The 24,316-nt window shown below is 41.1% G+C and overlaps 1 protein-coding gene across 3 annotated transcripts in view; it reads right to left on the bottom strand.

The window, feature by feature from the left end:
- The window catches only part of LOC145352398 (serine/threonine-protein phosphatase 4 regulatory subunit 3A), a 111,175-nt gene that overhangs the window by 34,835 nt on the left and 52,024 nt on the right, over positions 1 to 24,316 (bottom strand). For all 3 annotated transcript variants that reach the window (XM_080202192.1, XM_080202190.1, XM_080202191.1), the window contains exons 4-7: positions 19,553 to 20,170; positions 4,375 to 4,452; positions 3,322 to 3,438; positions 292 to 408 (exon numbers count right to left, since the gene is read on the bottom strand). In XM_080202192.1, the coding sequence (XP_080058318.1) occupies positions 292 to 408; positions 3,322 to 3,438; positions 4,375 to 4,452; positions 19,553 to 20,170 (930 nt within the window). The remainder of the gene's footprint in view (positions 1 to 291; positions 409 to 3,321; positions 3,439 to 4,374; positions 4,453 to 19,552; positions 20,171 to 24,316) is intronic.

Below are 24,316 nucleotides of genomic sequence, written 5' to 3'. Positions count from 1 at the left end.
GCATATTCACCGCCAAGCTACGCACCATCCCGATACAGAAATATATTGCTGTGCTGTTTCTTTGCTGTGTGAAAATCTTGGCATTTACTCCCTCACAGCACAGGACACATACCTACTCTGTGTGGACTGCAGCATCTCAAGGTTTACCGCCACTTGTTCAAAGGAAATTATGGATCGGTAACAATGCAGCAGCATGCATATCCCATTCATCCAACCAGCTTGCATTAAGCAAAACCAACCATGCCATGGCAAAGTTCAAACATTTAAGAAAACCAGCTTTCAAGTACTTACATCGTCATTTTGTTGCGCTTCCTGCATGACAAATTCTCGTACCATAGATGGATTGTACTCGACCAAATAGGAAAATATATCAGTAGCTGCACTTCGCACCTGAATGTCATCCATACCCTGAAAAATCAATAGAATGGTATAGTGTTATCACACAATAGCTAGATTTGGAAAGAAAGAAGTGAGATTTCAGTCAAATGATTCCACTGAAACCATTGATACTATTACTCCATATTAAATACAGTATTGTTTTCAAAAAGGGAAGAGGATTGGAGATGAAGAGTAGACTATATGGATCAGTCTGGTTCCTAATGCTGATTCAGGAATTTGCATCGCTAATTTTGTTCCCTGCCAGAATACAAAGACTGCCACAGGTTGTTATTCCATTACCCTTTGAAGGCGTACATCAAGTTTCATCACCCATATGAAAAAATATTTAAATTTCCTTTCTCTGAAGCTTCTTCCCCTCCATACACTGTGCCTTGTAGTCCAGAATTTTATCAAAGGGCAGGGCAGGACTGAAAGGAGAAACCAACCACAGAAGGACAGTGAGACTCATGACATTTCACTAGGGTCAGTTGGCTGCCACCAGCACCACTGTCCACCTACGGACTGCTGCCCATACGCCCTGAGCTGCCAGCCCTTGCAGCGCCATTGGCCACTTCCCTGGCTGCAGGAAGAAGGTGGTACCAGTGCCTCCATTAATTAAATCAATTAAATAAATACAATTAACGTTTTTGGGCACAATTCAAATTATCCAAACTGAATCAGTTACAAATAAAATGTTGTAATTCCTTCAGGATTCAGTGATTCTGAGGGTTCATGGGTGGGAAATATTGAATCCAAGGATCAGTGCTTGTCGAGGCACTGATAAAGATATGTTTTATGAAAACTTAGTTTGATAGTGCCAAGCAGGCAATCTGTGATAGTGGGTGGATCTATGGTGGTGTGGTGGAGGGAAAAGGGGAGGTATTCGCTCCACTGGTGCTGTTGTAGTTAAGGGGCGGCCATAAAGGAAGCCCCACCCCAAGACATCAAAGGTTACTTCTCATCTTCTGACATGGCAAAGTCTCCTCCTGTTGCCAGTCAAATGCCAAAGGAAGCAGCAAGTTGCCCTTTTTCAAGAAATACTTCTTGAGATGCGGGCATCACTGGCTAGGCCAGCATTTTATTGCCCATCCCTAATTGCCCATGCATGTTGACAGTCCCTTTAAGGGTCACATGACTCAGGGAACCAATCAGGGACTTGGTTGAGGGTTCATCCCAGCAAGCAGGGGTTTCTGTTTCAGAACCATCTCGGGACGTGGTTGCAACCAAGATGCTGTAAGCTTCTGTACAGATTTTACCTTTAAATAAACATGCTCTTGGTCTTTCTTTAATTGGTGAGCAAGAATTATTACATTGGCAATGAGGATAAAAGCAAGTGTCGGACTGAGAGTGTACGGTTTCCATTGAAATTGAGGCAAGACTGATTAGAAAAATTCTCCTATTTGGATGAATAGATCCTTTTGATGCCTCCTTGGAAGGCTGTACACAATACATAGGGCTTTTACCTTCATACCATCGGAACAGAGGAGGAGGAAGGGAACAGAAAGGCAATCCTCCCGAGTTTGTGTGGGAACCAGGCTTACAATTTGATTTGTAGTCTCACAACCCCAAGCGTGCCTGACTCTAAACGTTCATTGCTTGGCACCTTTTGTGATTCTTGATCCCAATCAGAGGCAAAGCCTAGCATTCACCATGACTGAAACATTCAATATCAGAAGACTCACAAATGGGAATGAAAGGGATGCTTGTGTGTCACTTGATGGAGGTAACTGTGGGGTTGCAACTCACAGGACTTTAGATTTCATGCAAGACAGGAGACTAACATAGTTTTGCCCCATGATTTAAAAAGAATGAATTTGTTTTGAATCTAGAAAACAGTGTGATAGCCAATCTGGCATTGATCCTAATTGCAAAATAACAGAACTCAGTTTGAATTCCTTGCAGCTGCTGTCATGTTAAAACTGATGTCTGTGAAACTTTTTTGTATAAATATTACACTCACAAATGTCCAGAAAGACCTACGCTCTACTTCACACTAGGTTCTTTCAGGCCTAAAGCGAGGATAAGGGTCAGGCCAGCAGAGGGAAGGTAACCAAAATGTATAAGCAGCAGGACCAATGGTGCTGCCTTTAGCCCTTCTTCAGCTATAGTTTTAATGCCTGTGGCTCTCCTCTGTGCCCAACAGACACATTCCAGGCTATTTCTGGAGACTGATTGCTCCCTCCTAACCACTCATTTCCATAAAACAGACTAAATATATACTTGTAGTAAGTAGAAGACAGTCTGCATTATAAATACTCCTCTACATGCGCCTCCCTCTCTCCCCACATATGGTATGGCAGTGTTTCATTCATGTAAAGTAAAACAGCTCAACTATTTTAAGGTGCTCTGCATTTGAGAGATGAAAATAGAACTTTAAAGTAGCAACATAAACAGAATGCATATAATCCATCCCTCTATTCCAAACCAGAAGAATAACACATGCACCATCAACATAAACATCCTTAGCACACTTCCGATTAGGAGTGTGGTGTGAAATGCTAATGTCACTTGGTCTAAATGGATGAACGAAAATTCTCGATTATTTTAAATTAAAAGCAGACAAGCATTTGGTCACAGTGTATGATCAAATAAACCGTGTGATTTCTTGGTTAAAGACTTTCCCAACGGATGACCGCAGCATTGAAGATGGGGAGTTACAAAGGAACAATCAGGAAGGATTCAACTGAATCCTTTTGTGTAATAACAGCTTGGGTCTACAATAATTGGCCTCGGTACTGCTGGGCTGGAGCGGGGGGAGGGAGGATAATCAGATTTCTCATTCCCATCCACTAAGTCCCACTTAAAACATGTGGATGTTAGGTGAGGGCCAAACAGTTGCCTGATGCTCACTATCAGACTGACGTGAAAACTTTTGACGAGATACGGGAGGGTATCTGTTCCGTTTGGAATTGCACTTTCCACAATTTGCAATTAACAACTTACCAAAATGACCTCAAGAGCTGGCAGTATACCCATATTTGATAACGTTTTGAAGAAAGAGTCCCTGTTCTGAGGTTGCAAAGTTTGAGAAAATGCACAAAATTCTTTCAGAAAATTCACCTGTAACAAAAGCAAAATTACATTTTGGGGATCAATCAGACTACTAGTATCATTCATTCCACCCAACCACTTGACTGATGGCAGTTACCAAGTTTGTTTTGAGCATTACAATCGCAATTCCATTGCTATTAATAATACTCCCTACATACTTCACAAGTGGAAAGACATGGCATGGTGTCTACAGATCCCTATATATAGCACGACTTCCAAGGGCAAAATTTTCCACACAACCAAATATTTTGGTCTTGCCATTGTCAAATGGGCTTTTGCGTTGAATGTACCCCTTGATGTCAGAAAACCTGTGGCAGGGGTGCACTCTCAGTGGAACCAGAAGATCCTGCCGGCATGAAGTGCTGGAAGGCTCCAGCTCAAATGTAACATTCCCAGTGCTTTGCCACAAGACAGGAAAAAGAGTTTTATGATCTGCAGCATGCTTTGATTAGGGTTCCTTTGCTCATGCTTATCCAATGAGTTCTGGTGTTGCTATGCCTCCTAATAGCATTTCCTTCCTTTTGGTCCAACTTCTTCCACATCCAACAGCCATGTAAGCTAGGAAGGGAAGCTCAGCAGTAAATAGAACATCAAACTGGCTCAAAGGCTGCACTGGAACAATTTATTCAAACTACTATTCTTTACAATTTCTCTTTAAACAAGTGTACAAAATACAAATTCACATGTTCAGAGTATTTATGTATGTAGAGCTAGATCATGTGATACTCCAGAAACACAAATGAGACCCTCTTATAGTAAAAGCACACTGATTTGCAGAAAATAGTTACTTCCAAAGACTGTGTACCAACGGACACCAACAGATCTGATCCTATATATTATTCACCCAATTACATTTTAGCTATGAACCATCCCAAAATGGCTCTGTTCAACCCCTGCACATACCTCCAGTAGCACATATAAAGTCTCAGACATTCCCACACTTACCAGTTCCTGTCTCTTATCATCATCGGTGGCATCGTCCGTTAACTGTGCAAAAAGTTCTGTTAGGAACTTCTCATCTTCCTGGAAGATTTAAAACAAAAAGTGCAAGATTGCTGATAAAATACAGATAGAAGACTAGCTGTGACCCACTGAACAGGATTTTTTCTTCTTTACTGTGTGACTATAACATTTGTTAATACACTAGCACAATAAAAATAACTCATAACCTGACCGAAGCAAGGAAGCAACAGTTGCTAACCTTTGTTAGCAACAGAGTCACTGCCCACAGATGCTTAGCCACTCAGATGCATTGATTTTCCCTTAAAATTCTTTTACAAATATAATTAACTCCACTTGTACACAAAAAGATACAGTAGTCTAGCAGTTATGATACTAGTCTAGCAATCCTGAGGAAATAAGCTCAAATTGATTGAAGTCAATAAATAGTAAATTTTTGGGCAACCAGCAATAAATACAACAAATGACCATGAGAGCTGACAAATTGTAATCAAAAATCTAACTGCTCACTTTTGTCTGCTCTGATCTATGGAAGATTCCAGTCCCACATCAGGCAATTGACTCAATTTTTTGCGGAGAAGCAGATATGCACAATAAGGACATTTTGACTGAGGTAAAACTTGTGTTGCCATTCTCACTGAATGCAGCAAAGGCATATTCGACATTAACTTCCAAACTTATGAACTATCACCTATAAAGAAAAGGGACAAGAGGCACATAGGAACACTGCCACCTTCAAGTTCTCCTCCAATGCCAAACCAACCAGGCTTGGAAAATATTTCCGTTCCTTCATCGTCGCTTGGAGCTTTAGCTGAAACAGCAGTATGGGTGTTCCATCACTACACAGGCTTCAACAATTCAAGGTGATTCACCATCAGTTTCTTGAGCATAATTTGGTTGAGGCAATAAATGTTGGCTTTGCCAGTGGCACCCACATCTCATGAATAAATTTAAGAAGATGGTTACAAACCATATTATACACATCTGTTAAGGTGGATATAGTTACTGATAACAATTAGTCTGATTGGACTTAGCCTGAACAATCAAGATGGATTGAGAACAATGTTTTTAATAAAAAGAGAAAGCCTAGTTATACAAACATTGGCACAATATTAAATTGCATGTCCAGACTGGCACTTCCTTATGATGTCAGTATTAATTTGTTAGAGTTTCTGCTGTAAAGTTTGACTGGAATACCAATGCTGGTACAGCATATTGCAAGAAAGGGCTAGGAGGCATTAGACAGAGAACGGAAAGGCTGTGGTTACAGTCATATTGCAGCTATATCCTGCAACAAAGACATTCAGTGATATTTTTGATGCACCTGTTCTATAGCACATGCTTTTTTTCCCGCTATTACAAAAAACTCCTTGACGGAGCCTGAGTTTAGAACATCATCATTTAGATTTTGGAAAAAAGTAGCCACCCCCCTTTGTGTTATTACTAGAATTTTAGTAACTTGCAAAATGTTCACATGATGTCTATTTGATGTGCAAAAAACACTCAGAAGTATCATTATTGATTTTAATTTCCTTTTTCTGGAGACCACATTCTGAACTGTATGGAATCAGGGTAAATAACGGTGTTAACAGGTATGTCACGTTGTTGGTAGTCATGATAATTGATGATAGCTCTTGAATGACTTGTATTTACATAGCACACCATAACATCTGAAACATTTTAAGTTCCTCTCATAGCACTCTATTCTGAAGTGCAATAGCTGTTTTGCGTACAGCAAATTGAATGACCAGATAAGCTGCTTACTGACACCACTGGCTGAGGAGAAAATGTCAGTTCGGACACGAGAAGTCCCTCCTTCTTTTAGAAAGGGCTATTTGACAAATGTAATGTATGCTGTCAAATAAGTGTTTTCTATAAAGATAAAGAGCTGAGCTGTGATTGCTTATCATTCACCAAAGATTTCCAGTCAACTCAGATAATTAAGCAACACAGTTCATCATAATGTCAGAATACAGTCTGAAGGCAAAGAAGTCAAATTAAGTTCATCTAACCTTGTATATATCACCATTGAAGCCATAGCTAGAATACAGATATGCTGAAGATACAGAGAAGAGCAACAAGATTATTTAAAATAGTTAATTCATACAATACCTGAAGTCAAAACATCTTGAAGCACTTAGATAAAAGCAAAATACTGTGGATGCTGGAATCTGAAACAAAAACAGAAAACGCCGGAAGATCTCAGCAGGTCTGACAATGCCTGTTGAAAGAGAATAGAGCCCAGGATACTCTCTCCACAAAGTGCTGTCAAGACTTGCTGAGAATTTCCAGCATTTTCTGTTTTTGTATTTTAAAGCACTTCACCTGATTGAGTATAACACTGGTTACACAGGCAAACAGCATCCTGAAATGAACTCAATTCCTACCTCCAGAGATGCTGCCAGGTATGCTCAGTATTTCTGGAATTTTCTGTTTATATTTCAGATTTCCAGGGTTTGCAGTATTTCACTTCAGCATTTATCTTGGTGCTTCTTTCAACAAGGCCAAAGCCAAAGCATTAGTGAATTTTCCCCCTCATAAAACTTCTTTTGACATGACTGTCCTGGAATAATTGGATTTCTATTAAACAAGAGCCCCAAACGTTGCACTAAAAACTATTCTGTAAGCTACAGAAATACGAGTAAAGGATTCTGTACATTTTTGCAAATTCTATCAGAAATGTAACGTAAACTACAAAAGTTGAGTACATCTTCCATTAGTTATGTAATTTCGTCAATCTTGGAATGACTGAGGCAAAATAATTTTCCAGAGTTCAGGAATGAGCTAGCAAATTTACTGAAATCTATGAGTTTGCCAATTTGGTTAATGCAATCTTCTTGAACTTGGCCAAAGTTTTTTTAAAGCGACAGAAATCACACACAACTGAATACACTATGTAGTGCAACACATCAGTGAAATCTTAAACTTCACTCTCAAGTATAGAATCCCTACAGTGTAGAAGGAGGCCATTTGGCCCGTTGAGTCTGCACCGACTCTTTGACAGAACATCCTACCCAGGCCCTATTCCCATAGCCTCAAGTAGGTCAAGGCTTGCAATTTTAATGCAAATAAAAAAACTTACATTTTGTTCATACAAATGTCTTAAGGTGAAAATACAAAAAATAACTTTGGAAATGCCTTTTTAATTGGATTTTCAACTCCCTTCACTGAAATTGGGACTCTCTTCTCCAAAACTTCCCTTTCTAAGCGCTCAGTAGCTATCACCTAACTAGTAAAGCACAAATCTACCATTTGAGGCTTCTGGTGTCATGGACCCCACCCTTTTACTTTAATATTGTTCAATATTACAAAATGGCAGGATAAAAACATCTAAACGCACCGATTTAGCAACATATCTTCTATTGCACCAACAGGTTTTGGGCTCTGCTACAACATATTTGCACAATTACTCTAGTCCAGTATAAAGAATACTTATACTGCATAGGTTACTGAACAGTAATCAACTATCATTCATGAGCGGTGAGGAATTTTACTGCAGTATCTTTGCTGCATCATGACATCATTTTGCAGACTCATTGGCACTTGCTCATCTTCAACAGCATAAACTAAATTACATAGAATAGATTAGGACCTGGTGAATGCTCTAATATATCTTTTAAAATTTACATTCAGCTAATGAGAAGACATTACAAGATTCTGCTTCTAATATTTGGTGCAGTCATTTGATTAGAAAAACCTTCATGTGTGTTCTCTATTATATCAGAACCATTCAATGCCATCTGAAAAGTACAGCAACCTAGTTGTTGCAAATTAAGAGTCTTTATGTTTCTTGTCTCAAGGTACATTGTTTTGAAAGGATATGTATTTTTTAAGCTCTTGTTCCTAAAGTTTTAAAATACAATTTATGAGGAGCTTGTTCAAACTTCTCGTCTTGAATTCATTTACTGTATAGACTAGTTTACATTTCAAACCAATTCTTATTAGCAGAGTCAATTTTAAATATTTCAAAATAACTTTTGTTGCAACTATTAAAGAAAGAAAAAACTTTCATGCCCTCAAAGCACTTGAAGTTCAATAATGTACTTTAGAAGTGTTATTACTCTTGTCATACTAGCAAACACAACAGCCTATTTTACCCACAAAGATCTCACAAAAAGCAATGAAATGAATGACAGTAAATTGGTCTTGGTAGTGCAGGTTGTAAGGTAAATATCAACAAGGACATGAGTGAATTCCCTACTCATCAAATATTGTCATAGGATCTTCTCCTTCCACCTGAGCAAGTATAGACAATTTAAGATTGATCAAAAAGCGAACAAAAGGATGATATTTCCTACACTGCAGCACTCAATCACACTGCATTGACTATCAGCCTGGATTATATGTTCACATGCGGGAGTAGGGTTTGAACCTAAAACTTAAGTTTGCTGTTTTTTTAAACGTACATAGATTTCAAAAGTAAATTTTTAAACTATACACATTTCTAAAGCAAAATTGTATCAATATCCCCGCATGGGCTGCACGGTAGCACAGTGGTTAGCACTGCTGCTTCACAGCTCCAGGGACTGGGCTCGATTCCCGGTTTGGGTCACTGTCTGTGTGGAGTTTGCACATCCTCCTCGTGTCTGCATGGGTTTCCTCTGGGTGCTCTGGTTTCTTCCCACAGTCCAAAGATGTGCAGGTTAGGTTGATTGGTCATGCTAAATTGCCCCTTAGTGTCCTGAGATGTATAGGTTAGAGGGCTAAGGGATGGGTAAAATATATAGGGATAAGGGGATAGGGCCTGGGTGGGATTGTGTTCGGTACAGACTCAATGGGCCGAATGGCCTCTTTCTATACTGTAGGGTTTCTATGACTACGTGAACAAGAAATCAATGTTGACTTTGGACGAGTTAATGAAACATGAATGAGTTGCATATTGCAAGCATAGCAGCCAGTGCTTAAATCCACACTGGATCTGTAGAGACCTCAGTCAATTTGATGTTTGTATAGTTTTGTACTGTTATTCCACAAACTGGAAATTTTTCAATTCTAACTGTTAGTGACCACATTGAAATGTAGAATTCAACATCTAGTTATTGTAAAACCTGACACATTGCCCAGCAGTTTGGAAGTCATAAGGAAGGGCAGTTCATTGGAAAAACAAAATCAAAAATCGTGCATGTTCAAATTGTGAAGGATAATATTTATAATTTTAATTTTATGAAATGTATTTAAATTGAGCAAAATGCTGATTGTTGTGATTACAAAGGGACTGCAATCTGGATCCATTCTGCTACCTTTGTTTTCTTTAAACACTAGCTGGACATTTGCATCACCTAACTTGGGCCACAAAAGGATAGATCAGCCAACAGTGTAAACCAGAGAACAACCTTCCTGATCTGTATAGTTCAGCTATTCACTGGATAAGCATAGCGAGCCACAAGGGTCTATCTGCATATTTTAACTATTTCATTTTATGTTCTGATTCCAAACACAGCTTTACCATTTGATCCACAGTGCTGAAGTACTCATGTCACACCCTGATACTTGCTGCATCTGTACTAATCCCTTGCTTCTCAACCTACCCAATACAAGCAAAAGCCACTTCAACTGATTAACCCCAAAACAAGTTCTCAATGAGTTGGTCTCCGGATCCTCACAAGCTTGATCTTTGCAGCACAGTGTAAAAACAAAGGCCTCACAATTCACGAATAACACTGACTCTTGTTAACACCCAATAAGTAACAGAATATACAGTCTGCATCCCATTCTTTGTTGTCAAATTCTACAATAAAACATGGAAAAACAGTTGCTAAATGTATGCAAAAACAACTTACATTTTTATTGGATCTTTTATCACGCCATAGTGCCCAAGGCACTTTCCAGAATCAAACAGACAAAAATCAATACGGAGATAAAGAAGGTGAGTTTAATGGAAGCTCTGAAAGGTAAACAGGTGTGGGAAAGGAATTCCAGAGCTCAGCACCCCAAGATGCAGCTATCAATGATGGGGAGAAGAGGCAGGATGGGATTGAGGTATATGCTGAACTAAAGTAAACTTTATTTATTTGTCACAAGTAAGGCTCACATTAATACGCCAATGAAGTTACTGCAAAATTCCTCTAGTTGCCACACTTCGACGCCTGTTGGGTCAATGTGTCTAACCAGCATGTCTTTCAGACTATGGAAGGAAAACCGGAGCATGCGGAGGAAACCCACGCAGACACAAGGAGAACGTGCAGACTCTGGACAGACAGGGACCCAAACCGGGAATCGAACCTGGGTCCCTGGCGCTGTGAGCGGCAGTGCTAACCACTGTGCAAACATGCCGCCCATGTAATTCTCCTAGGATTTGGTGAGGAGGGACCTGTTCATGACTTGGTTTGAACAGGAGTCCGAGAAATGTTAAATGGAAGACTGTAAGCCAATATAGGTCAGTACAGATGGGTGAAATGTGACTGTGACAGAATGTGGAGCATGTGTTTTGGGTGATCTAAACATAATGGAAGGTGCAGCATGGGAGGAGAACCGGAGAACCTTGGAAAAGTTGTTTCTTGAGGTAACAAAGGCACAAATGAGTGTTCAGCAGCAGATGGAGATTAAAGTTTAAATTTAGCTTATTTATTATTGTCACAAGTAGGCTTACATTAACACTGCAACGAAGTTACTGTGAAAACCCCCAAGTCACCATGCTCTGGCGCCTGTTTGGGTACACGGAGGGAGAATTTAGCATGGCCAATGCACCTAACCAGCATGGCTTTTGGGTTGTGGGAGGAAATCAGAGTACCCGAAGGAAACCCATGCAGACACAGGGACAGCGTGCAGACTGTGCACAGTGACCCAAGCCGGGAATCGAACCTGAGTCCCTGGCGCTGTGAAGCTGCAGTGCTAACCATTGTGCCACTGTGTTGCCCCTCAGGTACTAAGGTAGAGTGGATCCAGACATAGCATAGAGGTGAAACATAGATAATGCTTGTGATGGAGGCTATGAGGTTGTTAAGCAGGGTGCTGACCTAATGTTAAAACAAAGTAATCTTCCAAATTGAGGCAGAAATACAGAAAAAATCAGTTATAAGAGAAAATCACTTCCCAGCAGTAAAAAGATTAGCTGCTAATTTCCTTTTTGGATGCTGGCTCTTTTTAAGTACCTAGCTGCCAGAATTCTTTTGCTGCTATTAGGATCCTTGCAATAAGCTACAAAGCCATTGGACATGAATATCACAACTTCAAATAATGTTCTGGCAAGATTTTTAATGCATCAGTTACTGTTATCTATTTATATAAAGTACAGATATAGTGCCTCAAAACTGGCCACGGAGGACAGAATCCATGCCAGATTTTGGATCTTGCCGGTTTTCAGACAAGGTTTTTGAGAGCTTTAATGTACCGCTAACGTAATCAGATGAAGATTGGCAGTGATCGAGTCTAAGTCTAAGGCAGCCATACTGAAACTGGACATGCTTTGGTAACTGAAAAACAATGTTCACTTCAGGCCATTAAAGCTACAGAGAAACACTTGAGATGGAAGTTGTGCAGACAAGTGCAATTCCCCAAACTTTCCACACTGGCCAGGTGGGGTCAATGGTCACTGACTACTGGGAGCTTGGGAGACAACATGCATGTGATGCGAATAAATACATGGCTTGGTAAGTTGTTGAACAAGTCAGTAGGCCTTTTCACTTATTTAATAGAACTTAAAACCCTAAAAGGTTTTAAGGGATTCCACATTTTACTCTAAGGAGCAAAATGTGGAATCAATGTGGGTGGAGGTAAGGAATAGTAAGGAGAAAAAGTCTCTGGTGGGCATGGTCTGTAGGTCCCCAAATAACTTCAAGGTGGGGCGGGCTATAAACTAACAAATAACAGGTACATGTAAAAATGGAACAGCAATAATCATGGGGGATTTTAACTTCCATATTGATTGGTCAACTCAAGCTGGACACAGTGGGTTTGAGGAAGAGCTCTTAGAATGCTGTTGAGATAGTTTCCTCGAACAGCATGTTACAGAACCTACGAGGGAGCAAGCTATCTTGGATCTGGTCCTGTGTAATGAGACATGTAAAATTAATGATCTCCTTGTGAGGGATCCTCTTGGAATGAGTGATCACAATATGGTTGAATTTCTAATACAGATAAGAACATAAGAAATAGGAGCAGGAGTAGGCCATCTAGCCCTTCAAGCCTGCCCCGCCATTCAATAAGATCATGGCTGATCTGAAGTGGATCAGTTCCACTTTCCCACTCTCTCCCCATAACCCTTAATTCCCTTGTCTGTCAAAAACCTATCTACCCGTGACTTAAATATATTTAGCGAGGTAGCCTCCACCACTTCAACGGGCAGAGAATTCCAGAGATTCACCACCCTTTGAGTGAAGAAGTTTCTCCTCAACTCCGATCTAAACTGCCCCCCCTCCTCCACCCCCCATATCTTGAGGCTGTGCCCTCTAGTCCTGCTATCCTTTCTAAGCGGGAAGAATCTCTCTACCTCTACCCTATCCATCCCTTTCATTATCTTATACGTCTCTATAAGATCCCCCCTCATCCTTCTAAACTCCAACGAGTACAGACCCAGTCTATTTAGTCTCTCTTCATACCCCCTCATCTCCGGTATCAGCCTAGTGAACCTCCTCTGCACTCCCTCCAAGGCCAAAATATTCTTGCGCAAGTGCAGCGACCAAAACTGCACACAGTACTCCAGCTGCGGCCTCACCAGTGCCCTGTACAGTTGCAGCAAGACCTCCCTGCTTTTATATCTATCCCCCTGGCTATAAAGGCCAGCATAACATTCGCCTTCTTGATCACCTGCTGCACCTGCAGACTGGGTTTTTGCGACTCATGCACAAGGACCCCCAGGTCCCTCTGCACCGTAGCATGCTGCAGCTTTTTGCCCTTTAAATAGTAATCCCTCCTACTATTATTGGAGGGTGAGAAAGTAGAGTCCCAAACCAGTGTCCTCTGCGTGAACAAGGGGGATTACAATAGGATGAGGGTGGAGTTGGCTAATGTAGACTGGGAACATGGACTAATTGGTGGGACAGTTGAGGAACAGTGGAGGATTTTTAAGGAGATTTTTCACAGTACTCAGCAAAAATATATTCCAGTGAAAAAGGAGGAATGTAAGAAAAGGGATAACCAGCCATGGATAACTAAGGAAATAAAGGAGAGTATCAAATTAAAAACCAATGCATACAGAGTAGCCAAAATTAGTGGGGGACGAGAAGATTGGGAAAGCTTTAAAAAATAACAAAGAACTACTAAGAAAGCAATAAAGAACGGAAAGATAAATTATGAAAGTAAACTAGCACAAAATATAAAAACTGATAGTAAAAGTTTTTACAAATATATAAAACAGGAAAGAGTGGCTAAAGTAAATGTTGGTCCCTTAGAAGATGAGAAGGGGGATTTAACAATGGGAAACGAGGAAATGGCCGAGGACTTATACAAGTTTTTTGTGTTGGTCTTCACAGTGGAGGACACAAATAGAATACCAATAACTGACGGTCATGGAACTGTAGGGGATGAGGACCTTAAAATGATCACTATTACTAAAAAGGTAGTGCTGGGTAGGCTAATGGGACTAAAGCTGGACAAGTCCCATGGTCCGGATGGAATGCATCCTAGGGTTCTAAAAGAAAATGCAGAAGTAATAGCAAATGCATTAGTTGTAATTTATCAAAATTCGCTGGACTCTGGGGAGGTGCCAGTTGATTGGAAAACAGCTAATGTAATGTCACTGTTTAAAAAAGGAGGTAGACAAAAGGCAGGTAACTACAGGCCGGTTAGCTTAACATCTGTAGTTGGGAAAATGATGGAATCTATCATTAAGGAAGAAATAGCAGGACACCTGGAAAAGAATGGTTCAATCAAGCAGACGCAGCATGGATTCATGAAGGGAAAGTCATGTTTGACTAATTTACTGGAATTTTATGAAGATATAATGAGTGCGGTTGACAGAGGGGAACCAATGGATGTGATGTATTTAGATTTCCAGAAGGCATTCAATAAGGTGCCTCACAAAAGGTTGCTGCATAAGATAAAGGTACACAGGGTTGGTGGTAAAGTGTTAGCGTGGATTGAGGATTGGCTATCTCACAGAAAGCAGAGAGTCGGAATAAATGGGTGCTTTTCTAGTTGGCAGTGACTAGTGGCATGCCGCAGGGATTGGTGCTGGTGCCTCAACTGTTTACCATATACACAGACGATCTGGAGGAGGGGACGGAGTGTAAGGTAACAAAGTTTGCAGATGACACAAAGATGAGTGGGAAAGCAAATTGCTTGGGGGACACAAAGTCCTCCAAGCAATTTGCTTGGAGGACTTTGGATAGGCTAAGTGAGTGGAGATTTGGATAGGCTAAGTGAGTGGAGATTTGGATAGGCTAAGTGAGTGGAGATTTGGATAGGCTAAGTGAGTGGGCAAGGATCTGGCAGATGGAGTATAACGTAGGTGAGTGTGAGGTTATCCACTGTGGAAGGAATTATAGTACAATGGACTATTATTTAAACGGTGAAAAATTACAACATGCTACTGTGCAGAGGGACCTGGGGGTCCTTGTGCATGAATCACAAAGACTCAGTTTGCAGGTGCAGCAGGTAATCAAGAAAGCAAATGGAATGTTGGCCTTTGTCGCCAGAGGGATGGAGTATAAAAGCAGGGAGGTTGTGCTGCAATTGTACAAGGTACTGGTGAGGCTGCACCTAGAGAACTGTGTACAATTTTGGTCCCCTTATTTAAGAAAGGATATGTTAGCTTTGAAGGGGGTACAGAGAAGGTTCACCAGGTTGATTCTGGAGCTGAGGGGGTTAGCTTATGAGGAGAGATCGAGTAGACTGGGCCTGTACTCATTGGAGTTTAGAAGACAGAGGGGAGATCTTATGGAGACGTATAAGATAGTGAAGAGGCTAGACAGGGTGGAAGCAGCGAGGTTATTTCCACTTAGAATGGAAACAAGAACTAGGGGGCATAGCCCCAAAGTACGGGGGAGTCAATTTAGAACAGAGTTGAGGAGGAACTTCTTCTCCCAGAGGTTAGTGAATCTTTAGAATTCTCTGCCCAATGAAGCAGTAGAGGATACCTCGCTATATGTGTTTAAATCACAGCTAGATAGATCTTTAACCAATAAGGGAGTTAAGGGTTATGGGGTGCAGTTGGGTGAGTGGAACTGAGCCCACTATCAGATCAGCCATGATCTTACTGAATGGTGGAGCAGGCTTGAGGGGCTAGATGGCCTACTCCTGCTCCTACTTCTTATGTTCTTATGTTCTGTGGCACGCGCACATGTATATATGCACTGGAAAAAAAAAAGCTATTTCACCCAGTTGATGGTGGCATTTGTGCTCCACTCAAGTCTCCTTCCATTCTCCTGCATCTAACTTTATCATAACCGCTATTCCTCATGTATTTAACCAGTTTCCCTTTAAACACACCAATACCATTCACCTCAACCACTCCCTGTGGCAGCGAGTTCTATATTCACATCACTCTTTGGGTAAAGAACTTTCTTGTGAATTCCCTATTTGATTTCTTAGTAATTGTCTTATATTGACGTCTCTAGTTTGCTCTTCCCAAAAGTGGAAATGCACCCTGTATCAACTCTATCAAAACCTATCATTCTAAAGACCTCTACTGGTTCATCCCTCAACCTCCTCTTTTTTAAAAGAAGCACCCCCCCCCCCAGTCATCATTTCCCAATAGCTATAACCTCAGTTCTGAAATCATCCTTGTAAATCTTAATATCCAAAGCACCTATATCATTTTACTAACGTGGCAACCAGAACTGCACACAGTACTCCACTTGTGTCCCAACTAAGGTGCTATACAAGTTCCAGGCACTTCAATGTTGGCCTCCTTAGTTTTCTTAATGTAATACCTTACACTTCGCTATGTTGAAATTTGTTGGCCAATTTTTTTCTGATTCTGTAATTCATTACAGTCTTCCTCAATGTTGACTAACATTTCCTAATTTAGAAATTGTGCTTTTAATTCCAGCATTAATATAAATTATTAACAGTTATCCTGCACTGATCTTTGAGGGACCCCACTTCCCATTCTGTGGCACTCAGAATAGGTATACTTTATCTATACTTTCTGCTTAGTTATGGGGGATTTCAATCTGCACATTGATTGGTCGACCCATGTTGGACGCAGTGGGCTCGAGGAGGAGTTCTTGGAATGCTGCCGGGATAGTTTCCTGGAACAGTGTGTGTTGGAGCCGACGAGGGAGCGAGCTATCTTGGATCTGGTGCTATGTAATGAGGCGGGTAGAATTAGGGAACTTGCGGTGAAGGATCCTCTTGGGGAGAGTGATCATTGTATGGTGGAGTTTCTGGTGCAGATGGAGGAGGAGAAAGTGGGTTCCCGGACACACATCCTTTGTTTGAACAGAGGGGAGTACGGTAGGATGAGAGAAAAATTGGCAAATGTGGACTGGGGGAGCGTGTTGGAAGGTAGGTCTGCTGAGGAGCAGTGGAGGATCTTTAAGGAGATCTTTCTTGGTGCTCAGCAGAAATTTATTCCGATGGTCAAAAAGGACCGTAGGAGGAGAGGTAATAAGCCGTGGATAACGAAGGAGGTGAAGGAAAGTGTTAAATTACAAGCGGAGGCGTTTAGAGTAGCTAAGAGTAGTGGGCGAGAAGAGGATTGGGAGAGGTTTAAATGTCAACAAAGATTGACAAAGAAGTTGATAAAGAAGGGTAGGAGAAACTATGAAGCTGGGCTAGCGCTTAATATAAAAAAGGATAGCAAGAGTTTTTATAAATGTATAAAAAGGAAGAGGCTGGCTAGGGTGAACGTTGGTCCCTTAGAGGATGAGAAGGGGGACTTAGTGGTAGGGGATGGGGAAATGGCTGAGGTCTTGAATAACTTTTTTGTTTCGGTCTTCACGGAGGAGGACGTGAATAATTTGCCGGATGTTAGAGATGGAAAGGTGGTAGGACTGGAGGGTCTTGATGACATTACTGTTACTAGAGAGGTGGTGCTCGACAGACTGGAGGGGCTGATTGTGGACAAGTCCCCAGGACTGGATGGAATGCATCCGAGGGTCCTGAAAGAAATGGCGGAGGTGATAGTGGATGCCTTGGTGGTTATTTTCCAGACGTCGCTGGATTCCGGGGAAGTGCCGGAAGATTGGAAAACGGCTAATGTTACGCCGTTGTTTAAGAAGGGTGCCAGGCAAAAGGTGGGGAATTATAGACCTGTTAGTTTAACGTCTGTTGTAGGTAAAATGTTAGAATCCGTCATCAAGGAGGAAATAGTGAGGCATCTTGAGGGGAACTGCTTGATAGAGCAGATGCAGCACGGTTTCATTAAAGGGAAGTCGTGTCTGACAAATTTACTGGAGTTCTATGAGGATGTGTCTAGGGCGGTCGATAGAGGAGAGCCGGTGGATGTGGTCTTTCTTGATTTTCAGAAGGCGTTTGACAAGGTACCTCACAAGAGGTTATTGCAGAAGGTAAGGGGGCATGGAGTTGGGGGTAGGGTGTTAGCGTGGATAGAGGACTGGTTGTCAAATAGGAGGCAGAGAGTGGGAGTCAATGGGTGCTATTCGGATTGGCGGATGGTGACTAGTGGAGTGCCCCAGGGGTCGGTGCTGGGGCCTCAGCTATTTACCATTTATATAGATGATCTGGAGGAGGGAACTGAGTGTAGGGTGTCGAAATTTGCTGATGACACCAAAATTGGTGGAAAGGCAAATTGTGCGGAGGGTGGTGAGAGTCTACAGAAGGATCTAGATAGGCTGGGCGAATGGGCCAGGGAATGGCAAATGGAATTTAATGTTGGCAAGTGCGAGGTGGTCCACTTTGGTAGGAATAACGGTAGGAAGGATTATTACTTACGTGGAGAAAAACTGCAGCAGGCGACGGTGCAGAGGGACCTCGGGGTCCTTGTGCATGAGTCGCAAAAACCCAGCTTGCAGGTGCAGCAGGTGGTCAGGAAGGCGAATGGGATGCTGGCCTTCATCGCGAGAGGGATTGAATATAAAAGTAGGGAGGTCTTGCTGCGGCTGTATAGGGCATTGGTGAGGCCGCAGCTGGAGTACTGTGTGCAGTTTTGGGTGCCGTACTCACGAAAGGATATTTTGGCCTTGGAGGGAGTGCAGAGGAGGTTTACTAGGCTGATGCCGGAGTTGAGGGGATTGAGCTATGAGGAGAGGCTGAATAAATTAGGCTTGTACTCGTTAGAGTTTAGAAGAATGAGGGGAGATCTCATTGAGACATATAAGATGATGAATGGGATGGATACAATAGAGGTGGAGAGACTCTTCCCACTCAGAAAGGATAGTAGGACTAGAGGGCACAGCCTCAAGATAAAGGGGGGGCGGTTTAGAACGGAGTTGAGGAGGAACTTCTTCATTCAAAGGGTGGTGAATCTCTGGAATTCTCTGCCCGTTGAAGTGGTGGAGGCTACCTCGCTAAATATTTTTAAGACGTGGGTTGATGGGTTTTTGGTAAGAGAGGGGATTAAGGGTTATGGGGAGAGGGCGGGAATGTGGAACTGAGCCAAGACAGATCAGCCATGATCTTATTGAATGGCGGGGCAGGCTCGAAGGGCTAGTTGGCCTACTCCTGCTCTATTTCTTATGTTCTTATGTTCTTTGTCTTCCAATTGGCCTTCTAACCATTCTGTAAGGAGATTCATAACAAATTCTTCTTGCAAGCACCAAAATAATTTATACTTTTTCTTCAAAACTTACAACGAACCTTTCCTATGACTCCAAAGGTATCAATCACACTCCCTTCTAAGATGGCCAGAAAGCCAGAAATAGAAGAGGGAGTTTTATGTGGTTTCACAACACAGGAGCTAATTATACAATACAATAGCAGATAACAATAAACGTTAAATTTACTTAATTGCCATATATTCATATCAGTGAGAGAAAAAGATTGCATTTAAGCCAAATTGCACTTCCAGTGTGCTATTCTTAATTTAGTACTTCAAACTGATCTTGAAACCACACCTCAAATTGATAGCGAAACTACCATGACTAATGAGAGGTGTAATTCACCACGATGTTACATGGTTCAAAATGGTCGATCTAGATAACCAAAGTCTGGAAGTACAAAACTCTATATTCACAATGTTGGGTGGTTTTAGCTCAGTACAAACATTTCACAATCACACTACAAAAACTATTAGTGACAAAATAAAATATTAAACTCAGTAACATGCCTATCATGCTTGCTCAGTTTTTCTGCTATATCAGGAATGATGTTGAATGCTTACCTGAAGCATACCAACTATTTCAACTTTATTAAAAAAGATGAAGGAGTGAAGTGTCGATAACATGTTTTCCTCAAATACAGATGGTGTAGGCAGAACCATATCCTGAATGTACTGTACTCTGTATGTCTGGTGGATTTTCTGTTTAAGTTCTGGATCAGATATGGGAATCACCTCTTTAAACTTAGCCGTTTTTGTCAGAAATTCTCTGTGTTTTCTTGGCAGGGATAAAGAAGGATCATATTCTAGACATCCTATTACGTCCATTATACATTCTTCTGAAAACATGACTTCAAAAAGTGCAGTTCTGTTCAAAAGGAAAATTCCCTTGATTATTTCGTACAAGTGGTGTAGTCCTTCAACGTTTTCCAAGTCCTCACACACGTGAAAGAGTTCCAGGAGCTTCTTAATGTAGCCCTCATTTTCCAGTGCAAGTGCAAGTTTCTCCCGCCGCAAGGGAGAAGGTAGTGATGTCGCAACTAGTTCTGCCAGCTCTTCCAATCTGCTCAACTCACATGGTGGAAGTTCCAAGCCGGGTGATGACATGTCATCAAAACGTTCCTCCTCAGACTCATCCACGAGGTCCTGCGTGATGTCCACGGAGGGGTCCTTCCCTTGAACCTGGTCAAAAAAGTAGACAGAATTATTCTAATGCAAAACTGTACCATCAGAATTTATTTTCAGACAAATGAACAGTGTTTGTTGTGATGGTGCTGCATTGATTAAAAGGTACAATTGTTTAGGCAGCTCCTGAAGTTTCAAAGAAGGAAAATTTTCATAAGGTCTTGCAGTCAATTGTATTAATATAAGAACACAAGAAATAGGAGCAGGAGTAGGCCATCTAGCCCTTCGAGCCTGCCCTGCCATTCAATAAGATCATGGCTGATCTGAAGTGGATCAATTCCACTTTCCCACTTTCTCCCCATAACCCTTAATTCCCTTGTCTATCAGAAACCTGTTTACTTAAATATATTCAGCGAGGTAGCCTGCACCACTTCAACGGACAGAGTGATCACAAAAGATAAAGTTTCAAAGTGCTATAGGCTGAAAAAAAATGAACAAACCATTGCAAACATCATTTCCTTTCTAACACATAACAGAAGACAGTAAATAATGGTCCTTACAATAACCTCTCACATACAAAAACAGCCTCCTGTTAAAGATTATATTCATGCTAAAATGAACCACTGCATTTATAATTCTGTAAAACGCACTGCAAAACTCGTCATACATACATGAAAATCAAGTCAAGCTGAGCATTGTAATTACACTGAAAATTTAAACTAACAGCATCAGTACATAAGGTGAACCACAAACAATTAACAAAGGGTTTAGATATGAAATCAGTTTCTATTTTATTTCTCGATCACAGTGAAATTGAAAACTAGTTTCATGCCAACACATTTATGGCAACATTTAGAACTTAAATTCCTTCACAACATCTTTATGTTGAGCATTACCATCAGTTTCCAAATATACAGCAAGCTTCAAGCAAAATGACACACATCAATAAAATCTCACAAGCTGGCATTCTTGTATTGATACATGTTCGGTTGTGAAATGTAATTAAACATCCGTATAGGAGAAGACTATAACTAAAGTATCACAAGTTCAGTTCACGTATCACATGTTGAAGCAGAGCTGTGCTAGTCTGTCACAAGGGGGTACTCCACTGGACACTTATTTCAACCCAAGTCTCATCTTGGATCAGTTTTTCCCCCTGAAAACTGCACTAAATTGCTAAAATGTGTTTATATTACAAATATGCACAGAAAAATGGCAATCCAGTTCTGCTGTAGATATTGACATACTTCTGTTATCACAGAATTATAAACAGTAATTTTGTTGCATTTCCCCCTCTCTCAATTCACTTCCCAAAGCAAGCACCTATGCACTTAAATGTCTTATTTTCCAAAAGAACTGCTGACAAGTAACATCAGGTCACTCAGTTTCAAAATCACAGAATTGTTACGACACAGAAGGAACTCATTTGGCCCATTCTATCTCACCTGCTCTCCAAATGAGTAAATTACTTAGTGAACTAGTACTATAATTAATATTAATAGATTAAAAAAAAATACAATTAGTATCATTCTTCTTCTTGAAGTTCTCTAATGAAAGGCAGGTCCTTGGCGACTGTTCGTCAAAGCGCTGTTAAGTGATTTTTATTTTAAGCTACAGGTGGGCCGAGAGACAGGCCCTGAGTCGACATTAGCCAGAATGGGATTGAATCCTGGGCTATTGGTGTTAAACTGAGCCATATCTTAGCCACCTTGACAATTGAGCTAACTGGTCCCCCACTATACCTTAGGGACCCCTCAAATCAATTCACAGGCAAACGCAGCAAGCAATCTGTGCGCAATAAACTAGAGATAAATTACTATTAATCAGTTCATGGTCAGAGTTTCATCCAAAAACAATGCCGTATCCTGCTCCCCAAAGTCCGCTGGGAGTCTTTCTTAACCAAGATTACATGCTGAAACACATGGGCAACTCAAAGCTACAAAGTTCTCCTTTAAATTAGAGAATGCTGTCGACTGAGTCAAGTTGATATTATAATTTCATAAGGGGTTAATTCTTTAGCATCATTGAAGTATTTGTGTGCTACAAAGGTCACCAAAGCTTTCTGGTTCCTTTTTCATCTCCTGAAAGTATTAAAACATGCTTAACAGCTACTGGTATTCTGTGTGGCGGCTATTCTTCATGTGTGAAAGAAACTAAATGTCAGCAGACTATTGCACCATACAATAGTGAGGTTAGTGTGGGGTTACTGAGATAGGCCTAGATGGGATTGTTGTCGGTTCAAACTATCTGGGCTGAATGGCCTCCTTCTAAGGATTTTATGGCGGCATTACATCTGACCCAGATTCCAGCCACTCAATATTTACTCTCCTGGAGGAAGCACCCAAAAGCAGAAATTCTGATCATTTTCTGTGCAAAGGCGTGGAGGCAAAATGTAACAAACGCCTTCTCTGCACAGGATGAAAATGGTCAATGTGGCATTATTAACATTTTTATTCCTAAGAAACTAATCTCCAAACTCCGTGGCCTGGGCTTCTGCTCTTCCCTCTGACTGGATTACGAATTTCCTAACCCACAGACCGCAGTCAGTAAGGCTAGGCAACAACACCACCTCCACGATCATCCTCAATACTGGTGCCCCACAAGGCTGTGTTCTCAGCCCCCTATTATACTCCTTATACATCTATGACTGCGTGGCCAAATTCCCCTCCAACTTAATTTTCAAGTTTGCTGACAACGCCACCACAGTGGGTTGGATCTCGAACAATGACAAGACAGAGTACAGGAATGAGATAGAGAATCTGGTGAACTGGTGCGGCAACAATATTCTCGCTCTCAATGTCAACAAAATGAAGGAGATTGTCATCAACTTCAGGAAGCATAGTGGAAAACATGCCCCTGTCTGCATCAACAGGAACAAAGTAGAAACGGTCAAGAGATTTAAATTTTTAGGTGTCCAGGTCACCAATAACCTGTCCTGGTCCTCCCATGCCGACATTATAGTTAAGAAAGCCATAGACAACCATTTCTACTTGTATCGCAGCTTGGTATTGTTCCTGCTCTGCCCAAGACCACAAGAAACTACAAAAGGTTGTGAATGTAGCCCAATCCATCACGCAAACCAGCTTCCCATCTATTGGTCCTGTCTACACTTCTCACTGCCTTGGCAAAGAAGCCAGCATAATTAAAGACCCCACACACCTTGGACATTCGCTCTTCCACCTTCTTCTGTTGGGAAACAGACACAAAAGTCTGAGGCCACATACCAAACGACTCAAGAACAGTTTCTTCCCTACTGCCATAGGACTTTTGAATGGACCTTCCTCGCCTTAAGTTATCTTTCTCTACACCCTGTTACATGGCCGTAACACTACATTCTGCACTCTCATTTCCTTTTCTATGAATGGTATGCTTTGTCCGTACAGTGTGCAAGAAACAATACTTTTCACTGTACGTTAATGTGACAATAATAAATCAAATCAATCAGGGGCTCAAATGGGTAGTTCGGTTTGTATAGTTCAGCTAGTCCTTTTACCAAATGAACCACCAGTGGAGCTCAAATGACTCCTGTTTTATGATTAAAAAGATATAATACAAAGCTCTCATGGCTTGAGTTACACAGCAGCATGCTGGAGGTCAAAGACCTAACCATACCCGTCAATCAAACAAAAGGCTTCAAGGCACAGGGAGGAGGAGTAACTGCATGATAATTGGACCAATGATGAAGTTGTTTTAAAAATGAAATAGTATACAGAAATTTATTTTTAAGCTGACAAGGATAAAGGGATTAAAAATATTAACTAATGATAGGGAAATGCAGATTACAATATTTTAACTCCCAAAAACACAGAGCCAGAAACATAGAACTAGAGCAGCATAATGGGCTGGGAGAATCATCCCCTTAATGTTTGAAGTGTGGAACGGAAGAGGGGTTGCTTTATGGAGACTGCCCTTTGCTGACCCTGGGGCAGCTTTAATTTAATTGGAGACACAAGTTCAAATTAGGAAAAGTCTTCTCCACTCTTAGTCACTGAAGTCAGCTGATGACAATTAGGCACATAAATAGATTGATAGAAATAACAGAGGCAGTTAAATTTATCCTCACTTAAAAGGTGGTGTGTTGGACCCATTAATTTTTCTCCTCTTCCCGGAAGTTCTCATGTGTTATGAGAATTCTTCACGAATAGGTTTTCAGTGTCAATCAATATGGCTAAAGGGCACAACCAGGGTATTAAAAAATTCAGT

Source organism: Carcharhinus amblyrhynchos, chromosome 14 (genome assembly GCF_965287045.1).
Source record: "Carcharhinus amblyrhynchos chromosome 14, sCarAmb.v2.hapA, whole genome shotgun sequence".
In the NCBI taxonomy this organism is placed as follows: Eukaryota; Metazoa; Chordata; class Chondrichthyes; order Carcharhiniformes; family Carcharhinidae; genus Carcharhinus; species Carcharhinus amblyrhynchos.
Note: the sequence above shows the minus strand (reverse complement) of the source record. Positions and strands in the feature narration are given on the sequence as shown.